Source organism: Mytilus trossulus, chromosome 10 (assembly GCF_036588685.1).
Source record: "Mytilus trossulus isolate FHL-02 chromosome 10, PNRI_Mtr1.1.1.hap1, whole genome shotgun sequence".
Classification (NCBI taxonomy): domain Eukaryota; kingdom Metazoa; phylum Mollusca; class Bivalvia; order Mytilida; family Mytilidae; genus Mytilus; species Mytilus trossulus.
In genome coordinates this window covers 63,574,676-63,587,216 of record NC_086382.1, presented here as the reverse complement: position 1 = coordinate 63,587,216, position 12,541 = coordinate 63,574,676, and the positions used below count along the sequence as shown (strand labels likewise).

General features: G+C 31.7%; 1 protein-coding gene across 3 annotated transcripts in view; it reads left to right on the top strand.

The window, feature by feature from the left end:
* The window catches only part of LOC134688370 (polyphosphoinositide phosphatase-like), a 32,600-nt gene that overhangs the window by 3,428 nt on the left and 16,631 nt on the right, over positions 1 to 12,541 (top strand). For all 3 annotated transcript variants that reach the window (XM_063549033.1, XM_063549035.1, XM_063549034.1), the window contains 13 exons: positions 856 to 906; positions 1,097 to 1,182; positions 1,646 to 1,774; positions 2,282 to 2,382; positions 2,756 to 2,918; positions 5,163 to 5,260; positions 5,983 to 6,116; positions 7,056 to 7,172; positions 9,229 to 9,423; positions 9,891 to 10,057; positions 10,881 to 11,022; positions 11,694 to 11,752; positions 12,137 to 12,278. In XM_063549033.1, coding sequence (XP_063405103.1) covers positions 856 to 906; positions 1,097 to 1,182; positions 1,646 to 1,774; positions 2,282 to 2,382; positions 2,756 to 2,918; positions 5,163 to 5,260; positions 5,983 to 6,116; positions 7,056 to 7,172; positions 9,229 to 9,423; positions 9,891 to 10,057; positions 10,881 to 11,022; positions 11,694 to 11,752; positions 12,137 to 12,278 — 1,584 coding nt within the window. The remainder of the gene's footprint in view (positions 1 to 855; positions 907 to 1,096; positions 1,183 to 1,645; positions 1,775 to 2,281; positions 2,383 to 2,755; positions 2,919 to 5,162; positions 5,261 to 5,982; positions 6,117 to 7,055; positions 7,173 to 9,228; positions 9,424 to 9,890; positions 10,058 to 10,880; positions 11,023 to 11,693; positions 11,753 to 12,136; positions 12,279 to 12,541) is intronic.

The following is a 12,541-nucleotide window of genomic DNA, read 5'->3' as shown; positions in this document are numbered from 1 at the left end:
GCTTATCACCACAAAACACAGATCAAATCAGACATGTGGTGGTGTCACTTTTACCTTTCTAGAGTTATGTCCCTTTGCAAATGAAAATATTGCTCAATTTTTCGTTTCAGTTCTTTAACTTAAATTTGCCTTAAATTAATTGTTATGAAACGTTTACACAATGCTTATTACCACACAACTCAGATCAAGTACAAATTTGGGTAGCGTGATTTTCAATGTTCATGAGTTATGTCCCTTTATAATGTTATATACAAGTGGGGCCGGACCATCTGTGTCCTATGGACACATTCCCTAATTATGTAGTTCCTTCTTTTAGCCTTTGAGTTAACCATTACTCTGTGAAATAGCTTTAAAAAGTCAAAATGCCATAAATGTTAACACTAGTTCACTCTCACTGTACAGCCTTCAACAAGGAACAAAACATAATGTTTAGTCAACAAGAAAAGGCTTCAACATTTCAAAATGTTACAAAAATGTTACAAGAAAACCAATGACCAGATTTATGACAAAACAATGAAAGAAAACCTAATATAAAGGACAGCAATCTGTCAAAAGCCACTGGGTAACATCCTTGTTAGTTCGACATAATGATTATTTACTAGAACTTAGTTTCACTAAATTCAGTTGTAGATATTATCAATACCAAAAGAGAAATAAAAACAAGTATAAAATGAAAAGGAAAATTAGTTATTTTTGTTTGTATCGTTTTGAAATCTATTTCAAGAAAATAAATTGAAAGTATCAATGTTCAATGTTGATTCAAATTAAAAAGAGAGTAGGATTAAAAAGAATTAGAAGATATCATTAAAATCAACTTTGTTATAATTTTTTGATATTTTGGGGTATATTTTTTAGGTACAAGAAGTTATTTGAGAGTGTTGACCTGTCCAGCAATTTTTACTTCAGGTGAGTTTATTAATTTGGACACTGTGGAAAACTGTTAAACAATCAGCAGCCTGAGGGTTCTTGGAAAGAATGTACTTGTGTAAGTCTCAAGTCACCATTATAAAAGTTCTACCAGGCTTTTTTATTTTGATGATTACATTTTTTTTTATGAATATATTAAATGTTATTCAATGTTTGATTATATTTTCAGTTACAGCTATGATTTGACACATTCATTACAGTTTAATATGATGCCAGTGGATTATGTATCAAACAGTACTGGCTTAGGCCAATCAGGTAAGATATTTTTAGACTGCCTCTCTTTCTCTAAGATAAACATATTATTAGAAACAAGAATAAAGAAAAAATTTAAAACAACAACATTTAAGAAAATAATCAAAATAATGTTTTTGTTTTAAATTAAAAAAAAGGAATCTGCATTAAGTGTAAAAAAAATACATATATTGTTTAATGTTGTAGTATGTAGGATTATATATTAAAAAGGTCAGCGGGACTCACTTCTTTTAAACATTTTAAGATACAAAAATGTATGTAATAAACAAATGTAAGCTATATTTCTGTCAACTTGAGAAAAAAAAGCTTTGGGGTGGCAAACTCTTTATACATTCAAGCAACAGAATTACCAGTTCTCTCAATTCATTATGCTACATTATTTAAGAAATAATTTGTACTTTTGTTTGAATATTCAAGTATTTGACAACATCAATTAGTTTGTTTTTGAATATAATTTATATTTCAGAGGTGTATGGAATAAAGAACAGATATGCACAGAAATATTTATGGAATAAGTTTTTAATAAAACCTTGTAAACATATATTACATACAGACTGGTTTATACCTATGATACATGGATTTGTGGACCAAAAACGTATCCTTAAGTATTAATTGCCTACCAATATTCATGGTTTATAGATGGATTTTATAGTAAATCAGAAACTTCTCACAGTTCCAGAGTACCTGATTGCAGTCAAAACTTTTTGTGGGGTTTATTTTACTAACCTTCTGTTTTCAGTGTAGTGTTTCTTTGATTCCTCATGTCTTCTCAGTTTCACTTGACATTTGATCCAGTAAATGTGAAGTGATAATCAGATCAGACACTCTTTTACTCTATCATTTGACAAATAAATCTAAACATTTTAATCCTTGAAAAAAGTCTTGCATCAGTATTTTGTCACAATTAAGATGCTGTGAAAATGATTTTAGAAGAAGTCCTTTAAAGTATAACTCAATTATAATACACTCCTCCCAAGTTTTTGGCTGTTGCCTATAATTGCTTACATCCACTTCATTTTAACTTTTTGAAGATCATTGTCTCATTAGCAATCATACCACATCTCCTATTTTAATATAATAAAATTTTCTTAACAAATAACAGATTTATGTATATTTGGGAAAGCATTGTACATCACTCTGATTGCTAGAAGATCAATTCAGTTTGCTGGTACCAGATTTCTTAAAAGGGGTGCAAATTCTGAGGTATGTACTAATGTCATTTCAATTATTCAATAATACATTGACTCATACCATGTGAGCAGAAATATCTTGGTATTGAGGTATAGCCATTTTAAACTAGAAATCTTAAGTTTTCTTTTGAAGTAATTCCTAATGACTTCAAACAATGTATGAAAAGATTAATGAATAACTACCACTGACCATTAAAAAAAGGACCTAAACATAAACATTCCTTTGTGAAAGAATTACCAGAAGATCAAAGAGTTTATATTTTCCTGTTCACTACTGCTTGTTTAAAAATTTAGGTTTAGATATTTCGTATCCAAATAGATTTGGTGTCAGATGTAATTTATATTTCTTCAATTATTATACATATAAACTTTTCTAAATACTAAAGGGATATGTTGCAAATGAAGTGGAGACGGAACAGATTGTTCATGATGCCAGTATTACATTCCTTGACCGTACCAAGTTGACATCATTTGTACAGATGAGGGGCTCCGTACCATTGTTCTGGTCACAAGATGTTTCTACAATGGTACCTAAACCTGCTATTTCATGTATGTATTACACAAGATGTTTCTACAATGGTACTAAGCCTTATGAAATAACCTTTTATTAGCTCACCTGGCCCGAAGGGCCAAGTGAGCTTTTCTCATCACTTGGCGTCCGTCGTCTGTCGTCGTCCGTCGTCGTCGTCCGTCGTCGTCCGTCGTCGTCCTGCGTTAACTTTTACAAAAATCTTCTCCTCTGAAACTACTGGGCCAAATTTAACCAAACTTGGCCACAATCATCATTGAGGTATCTAGTTTGAAAATTGTGTCCGGTGACCTTGCCAACCAACCAAGATGGCCGCCATGGCTAAAAATAGAACATAGGGGTAAAATGCAGTTTTTGGCTTATAACTCAAAAACCAAAGCATTTGGAGCAAATCTGACACGGGGTAAAATTGTTTATCAGGTTAAGATCTATCTGCCTTGAAATTTTCAGATGAATCTGACATTCCGTTGTTAGGTTGCTGCCCCTGAATCAGTAATTTTAGAAAATTTTGCTGTTTTTGGTTATTATCTTATATATTATTATAGATAGAGAAAAACTGTAAACAGCAATAATGTTCAGCAAAGTAAGATCTACAAATAAGTCAACATGACCAAAATGGTCAGTTGACCACTGTAGGAGTTATTGCCCTTTATAGTCAATTTTTAACCATTTTACGTAAATCTTAGTTATCTTTTAGAAAAATCTTCTCCTCTGAAACTACTGGGCCAAATTAATTGAAACTTGGCCACAATCATCTTTGGGCTATCTAGTATAAAAATTGTGTCCGGTAACTTGGCCAACCAACCAAGATGGCCGCCATGGCTAAAAATAGAACATAGGGGTAAAATGCAGTTTTTGGCTTATAACTCAAAAACCAAAGCATTTAGAGCAAATCTGACATGGGGTAAAATTGTTTATCAGGTTAAGATCTATCTGCCTTGAAATTTTCAGATGAATCTGACATTCCGTTGTTAGGTTGCTGCCCCTGAATCAGTAATTTTAAGGAAATTTTGCTGTTTTTGGTTATTATCTTGAATATTATTATAGATAGAGAAAAACTGTAAACAGCAATAATGTTCAGCAAAGTAAGATCTACAAATAAGTCAACATTACCAAAATGGTCAGTTGACCACTGTAGGAGTTATTGCCCTTTATAGTCAATTTTTAACCATTTTACGTAAATCTTAGTAATCTTTTAGAAAAATCTTCTCCTCTGAAACTACTGGGCCAAATTAATTGAAACTTGGCCACAATCATCTTTGGGGTATCTAGTATAAAAATTGTGTCCGGTAACTTGGCCAACCAACCAAGATGGCGGCCATGGCTCAAAATAGAACATGGGAGTAAAATGCAGTTTTTGGCTTATAACCCAAAAAACAAAGCATTAAGAGCAAATCTGACAGAGTTGAAATTGTTGATCAGGTCAAGATCTATCTGCCCAGGAATTTTCAGATGAATTGGATCATCGGTTGTTAGGTTGCTGCCCCCTAAATTGGTAATTTGGAGGAAATTTTGCTGTTTTTTTGTTATTATCTTGAATATTATTATAGATAGAGATAAACTGTAAACAGCAATAATGTAAAGTAAAGTAAGAACTAAAAATGAGTCAACATGACCAAAATAGTCAATAGACCCCCTGAGGAGTTATTGCCCTTCATAGTCATTTTTTAACAATTTTCACAAAATTTGTAGATTTTCACTTACATTTTCCACAGAAACTACTGTTATAGATAGAGATAATTGTAAGCAGCAAAAATGTTTAGTAAAGTAAGATCTTCAAACACATCACCATCACCAAAACACAATTTTGTCATGAATTCATTTGTGTACAATGTTTAATATTAACATAGACCAAGGTGAGCGACACAGGCTCTTTAGAGCCTCTAGTTATGTTGGTTAAGTTATCAACTGTGATTATTTTGTCCCATGTATATTTTGTCTTACATGCTGTTCAAAAAAGCTACCGGTAGCTATACATAAATGTCAAAGTTTGTCTTATATGAAAAACAATGAGAAGTCATATTTTGCATTGATTAAATGGTTATTGGTATTTAATGTCACTTTAAAACTTGGCTATTGTCATGGTAATGGTTTTTTTTAGTGTAGGAAGCTGGAGTGCATGGAGATAACCTCTCACCTTAAAGATCCATGCTAGGCCTAGTCAATTAAAATCAGAATCAAATACAACTTGCCATGAGCACAGTTTTCATCATCATTGTTGTTAGACTTTGTATTGCTATATAAATGATTTTGTTTATTTTCAGTGGACCAAAAGGACCCCTATGCCAAAGTATCAGGACATCATTTTAATCAGTTGTTACACAGATATGGTTCTCCTATAATAATCTTAAATCTTGTTAAGGTAAGAAGGCAATTTTAAGGTAATTACATATTCATGTATAATCCTTGTTGAAGGCCATACAGTAACCTTTAGTTGATAACTTCTTTGTCACTTGGTTTCTAGTGGATAGTTGTCAAATTGGCAATCAGACCACATCTTCTTATTTTCATAATTTGTGGGTTTTTTTCGGTTGTCTGAATATCTACCGTTAAAAAAAATGTATATTTATAGATTCTTGTTGATCATCTCAGCGTAATAGATTTTCTCACTTGAGCCGATACAGCAAAAGTAAGAAAAGCAATTGAGTTTGTGATGACCAATGATTATCTGTTTATCGCTACTTTGACAATGTTTTTAATTTCATTGACAACAGAATTTGACAACGCCACGAGCCCCCTTAATTTCTAGCGATAATTTTTAAAAATTACTCTACTCTGCATCAAAGGAAAATTTCATAAAAATAGCGATAAATTTGTATACCGGAATATTTTATCTGTGAGGTTTGTCTCTATCAGATGCCTTACTGTGTAGTTATGATGATATTGCTCAAGATTTAAGGAACTTTCAATATTTGAAAAAGATATCATAAAGTATATTTCATTGAAGAACTTTTTTGACACACAATAAAATAGATTGAAACACTAAACAAGAATAATAATTGTTCATCAAGATGTATTATTTTTTTTAAATATTTCCTCCCTCAAAAATGAGCTGAGTACTGACATTTTTAAAATTTCTTGCAGAAAAGAGAGAAGAGACGACATGAGAGTATACTATCAGAAGAATACAAGGATGTAGTGGATTATTTAAACCAGTTTCTGCCGGAGGATCAATGCATGAGATATGTGGACTTTGATATGGCTTATTTTAGTAAAAGGTAATAGTATGATGATTTATGCTTTATATAAAAAAGAAGATGTGGTATGATTGCCAACGAGACAACTATCCACAAAAGACCAAAATGACACAAAAATAAACAACTATAGGTCACCGTACGGCCTTCAACAATGAGCAAAGCCCATACCGCATAGTCAGCTATAAAAGGCCCCGATAGGACAATGTAAAACAATTCAAGCGAGAAAACTAAAGGCCTTATTTATGTAAAAAAATGAACGAAAAACAAATATGTAACACATAAACAAACGACAACTACTGAATTACAGGCTCCTGACTTGGGACACATACATAAATAATGTGGCGGGTTAAACATGTTAGCGGGATCCCAACCCTCCCCCTAACCTGGGACAGTGGTATAACAGTACAACATAAGAACGAACTATAAAAATCAGTTGAAAAAGGCTTAACTCATCAGATAGACAAAAAATAAAAGTGGTTTAAAATTTAAAAAAATTAGCAAGTACTGGTAGTATTCTGACTAGACTATGGTAAAAACTGAAATTTTTAAAAGATTTGAAATAAAAAAAGAAGTCGACTAAAATTGTTTTATAGAGAGAAAAAATAATAATTGGATGTTCTAATTTTTTCTAGCAAGATTTCCACCTAATAAACAATGTGATGAATGTTTAAGATGTTATTTCATTCACTATTTCTGTTAACCCCTAAGGCACTACAAAATGACTTCTGTAAGCACACAATTGAATAAAGCTGTTAATAAAAATTCTATTTATAAAGTTGTACATTGAAAATGGTTTAAGATATCTGAAATTTATTTCAACTATTCTTACATGGATTGATTGACTTTTAACCTTTTCTCAAGTACCTGGTAAAAGTAATATTTAAAAATGCAGGATTCTTTTTACAATTCCTTTCTGAAGCACTATATAGAGTTACTTTGACAACAAAATATCTGTTTTAGGAAAAATATAGATGTTTTGTCAAGATTAGCAAAAATAGCTAGGCAGTGTGTAAAAAAGACTGGACTGTATATAAAGACGATGAAACCTGTGGAGGAAAAATACTGGGATCAAGAGGAGTAAGTTTTTGGGGAAAGACGGCTTCAAGCCGTCAATCCCCTATGGGGTTGACCAGAGTGACACTCCCTCACATCATTCATTTTGTTTTTATATATGTTATAGTGTGGAAAACCCCCAAACAAATCTTACTTAGATTGAAGAGAAGGAGACCCAGAAATGAATGGTTTGACTTTAAACACTTTTTTACACATTTCCCTTCTGTTTCACACGAAAGTATCGTATCTTGAACTCTCCTTTACACTATTTACGTTTATTTTACAATCCGGAAAAATCAGTATGACGAGATATTCTAAATATATCCAACCTACATTGTATTTTATAGTGACGTCATTCTTGGAAGAAGCAGGGATATCCTTCACCAGTTCACTGGTTATTTAAATCATTCTTAGAGATCGTGCACTAATTACAAATTTGTATTTGTTAAATCTAAACATAATATTGTTTACTGTAGATGATTTAAACATCAACATGCAATACTTTAATTTGTAGGTCAACAACTTTCAAAATAAACAGAGATCGTGGGGTTACATGAGACAGGGGAAAGAAACGATTTTATCACTTTTTTCGGGTCTCACCAATTAGAGACAACAAGCGTCAAGAAGCGACAAGAAGCGTCAAGAAGACAATTTAGCGACAAAAAAAAAATACTCTTCTTGTCACTTCTTGTCGCTAAAATTCTTTTTGTCTCTAATTAGTGAGACCACTTTTTCTGTAAAAATTCTGAGAATCTTCCTCCAATTCAGGAGCACATCAATTGATGAGTAATTATCCACTAAAATAAAAGTTAATGTATTTAAACACTTCAAATGTGACATTTCATTGGATTAGTAGTCTTCTATTAAAACTAAATTTGTGTGTACCTACATAATCATTGTAATGGTAAAAAAAAATAATAAAGATTTGCATTTTGTAGTTTAAACATATTTATTATTTACAAATATTTCAAAATTCAGATTTGGAAACAAGCTTCACACAGTTACATCACTCATATTGTTTTTTTTTTTATTATTACCTGTTTCCCTGTGATGAGATTGTAACTCGGAACTTTAACAATGGAAATTAAAACTGAATAGATTTTCAGTCCACACTTTCTAAAGAAAAAACTTAAAAATCCAAGAGTACTGTCACAAAAAAAGGAAAATGGCCCTAGCCTGCAGTTCATTGGTACACAATCAAGATTTCAAAAAATATTGTAGTTGTTTTGAAATGACAGAATTCAGTTGAGTTTTAGATAATTAGCTATCAACTTTAATCAAATGTTTAGATTTAGAAGATGCAGATCTCTTCCATTGGTCCAAATTGAATCCTAAACTAAGGAAATGAAATTACATAAACAACAATTGATTTCAATATTGTCAACCTTTCTACATGTTCTAGCTGTTCTCTTTTTCATTCTTCATATGAAAACTATCAAAAGATACCCCCCTTTCCAAAAATATAATTAAATAGAAACAAGGGCCGTCTTTCCCCTCAGAGCTATTCAGCTCTTTGATTATAAACAGTACAGAAAAATGTCTATCCTCTCTTCATTTAGATCTGTTATAAAACTAAATAAGATTGAGAATGGAAATAGGGAATGTGTCAAGGATACAACAACTCAACCAAAGTAAATACAACAGTCCGAGGCCAGCAATGGGTCTACTGTAGAAAGGCTTGTATAGTTCACACTGGTACATAGTCTGCGCCTCCTTCTCCCAACTAAATTTTAGGTAAATAACTTTTTTGTCACTGTTAGAAAAGGTCTAATGAAACTCCGGTAATTTCAAATTCTGTGCGATCGTTTGCGGTATTTTCTTGGGAAAACCTGTTTTCCATATCAAACAGAAACTGAAACTGCTTGTAAACGAAACTAAAACGCTTCGTTATTGTGAAAATACACCAAAACAGAATGAACATTAACCGATTCTCAGGGTCTCATGCATCACCTACAGGAATCCTTAGCTGGATATGGGGGCCATTATGTTTTTTGATCTCTGAGACTCTCTGTCAGTCTTATTTTGCCCCTGTATTAGGTGAAATTCCATCAAATTTTGAAATTATTTACTTTTTTTACAGATTGATAGGTTTCCATGGTTATAGAAATGACTATGGCTGCCTACAGACAGGTGTTGTAAGGACCAATTGTGTTGATTGTTTAGATAGAACCAATACAGCACAGTTTGCTATAGGGAAAGCTGCACTGGCCTATCAGTTGTGGGCACTTGGTGTTTTACCTAAGATGGACCTGGAGTTTGAAACAGATATCATAAGGTTAGAATAGCTTGAGAACTACTTTTAAAAGACCATGTAATACACATTCTTTGGTTCCCTCATACTAACCCCTTCAGTCGAATACTGTTTGCTGATTTCAATTTATTGCTGAAAAAAAAGTTATAATGTATACCCAGTATATTATCAAAATTTCTGCTTGCAAACTGTCGAAAGGCCAATAACTCTACATAGTTTGAAATTTTATTATTTTATTATCCAATCTTTCTCTTAAACAGTGTTAACTGACATAAATATGGCTGTCAGTATGAAACAAAACTGGTTTCTTTGTCAAATTTCAATGGGCAAATGTTACTTTGCTAGAATAATCTCTACAAAAAAAGATGATTAAATTAAAAGGATTTGTCACAATAAATTCTTCAAGAAAGATTATATCCCTTTTTTATTGACATTTAATAGATACTTAGTAACTGAAGTGGCACTTTTGCATATATCTATATCCTTTGCAGTATGTTGGAGGATTTATATGAAGCACAAGGAGATACAATAGCTTTACAATATGGAGGTTCACAACTAGTCCACAGAATAGAGGGATACAGGAAAATAAATCCATGGGCAGCTCAGTCTAAGGATATCTTATATACTGTGTCTAGATATTACAGTAATACATTCACAGGTCAGTTCATGGTCAACAAATAGCAATGAAAAATGACCAGTTAAAGGAAAATAAATGTTGTCAAATTCTTACTTTAAGCATTGATCAAGATCTGTATTTTATGATAATTCTAATATGATGTTGTTTCCTTGCTTTGTAAACAACAAAGTGAGAAAATTCTAGATATATTTATAGTTCTATACTTTTTAAAACACAGACTCAGAGATATACATTATAATTGATGTTACAGTATAAAACTACAAAACTTTTATTCTTATTCTGAATCTTAAAAAATGAATTAATGCATAATAGCTCTGAAAAATCTCCAAAATCAAAATAAAGTAAATTTAAGTGAAAATCCATTAATGCCTTTGTTGAAATTAAGTTATTTCAAAACATGATGCCATACAAATGAAAATAATGAGGCTAGAGTTTCATTTATAATTTTTTTCAACCGATCATTAAAAGACCTGAAAGCGAAACTTTTGAAGACATGCATATATGGTTATAACAGGATAGACGGATCCAGGCCCCCCCCCTTTCATGGAAAAAAATAATTGGTTGATTATACAGGGAATCACTGAAGCATGACTGGAGCCCCCCCCCCCTTTAGGCCAGTCAGAGGGCCCCCCTTAGGAAAAAGTCTGGATCCGCCACTGAACAGTTGGACGGTAGTACAGTTTTACTAAAAATAAATTTTAGACTAAAATGTTATAGATAAGTAATCCTAATACTGATAGTTTTAAAAGCTATATTTTCAATGTTATTAATAAAAAAGAATATCATTAAAAATACTTAAAGTACATGTACTGAGTTTCATTTAATTTTATGTTATATATTATAGATCTAGAAAAACAGCATGCCACCAATATATTCCTTGGAGTGTTTTTACCACGTGAAGGGAAGCCCAATATATGGGAATTACCTACTGATTATTACCTTCATAATAAAGATCTAGCTGGGGTTCAGAGAATGTTTAGGAAAAGGTATATATTTTGATATTTTTAACACTTGTTTTATGTTTAACTTTTAAAATTTACAGAACATATATCATTGATACATTGGAAATAGTTTTATGTCTTTAATCGCCTTTTTCAATTTTTTTTAACCAGTTACAGCAAAATACCTTGAGTGTGAAGACAAAGGTAATATATTTGGTTAGCTTGCTTGCTAGCTGAACTGTTTAGTCATTATTAGGTAAGGTATACTACCCTCCTTTCGAAGTAGTCTATTCCTACAGACAGATAAATTGGTTATCTGTCACACTAGTCTACTCTGAAAGGAGGTTAGTATACCTAACTTAATAATGAATTCATGGTTCAGCTAGCAAGCAAGCTAACCAAAAATATGTCCTTTACCTACATACTCATAGCATTTTGCTGTAATGTAATCAGCCAAATTGTTTGCAGAATGTTCATACCTTATTTATACTTCTGTAAATTAATTAATTTTTGATAGCATAAAAATAAAAGTAACAAACTGAAACACATTAGGCAGCAATTGCTTCAATAGCCATAAATACTTTAATTTTTTGATACTTATGGTATGCTTTATCCCTATCTTATGGAAATTTGAATTTGTATTTTTTGCATGAATAGCATCAATTAAATTTTACTTCAACTTGATATGACTAGCTAGTTATGTTTTTTGTTTTCAGTTACAGTCAGTGGTGGGATTTGCCTGTTTTCAGAAGTCTACCTCTCCCTTATGATCAAAGTAAGATTTGTTTAGTATGGGGATATGTTTGAAATGCTTTCATTTTATGGAGGTTTTGCAGAATTGGGTATGGTATGAATTATTGTCTCATAAATGTTCACACAGAACCTATTCTCAAAATTAAGGTACCAACCATTTCTAGGCGGTATCTAGCATGTTTTTGTTTTTCCAAAGAATTGTGACAATGAAAGATTATTTAGGTAAGGAAGACATTTATTTGTTTGTGATAGGACAACTATTATAATGTTTATGCACCACACTACCACCAATAGTAGGTTAGATAAGTACAGAAGCTGCAAAGTTATTGACTAGTCCAGGTAAAGGTTAAGCATTGTTAAATGGACTGCTAGATAAATTTAAACTTTTTAATTTTTCTCATTGTAGAGAAGAAATCTGAAGATGATAGCGCTGTAGAGAAATTCCATGACACTGATGAAAGAATAAACCAGTTCAATGATTACTACAGACCATTTGAGTTAACAGTACTAAAGAATCATTTTACCATGGTCATGGAGCATTCTGTTAGGTATACCATTACATGTATATACTGTAAATTCACAAATAATTGCATGCATTAAATAATTGCATGCCTTAAATTATTGCGATTTTGTCATTTTGGATTAAAATGCCATTTAAATTTTTGCGATATCCAGAAAAATCATGTTTGATTTATATAAAGATATTCAAAAATGCAAGTTTTAATATTTGTGATTATAAATAGTTGTATTTTTCGCAATAACAAAAACATCGCAATAATTTCTGAATTTACAGAATTCTACATATAGGTAA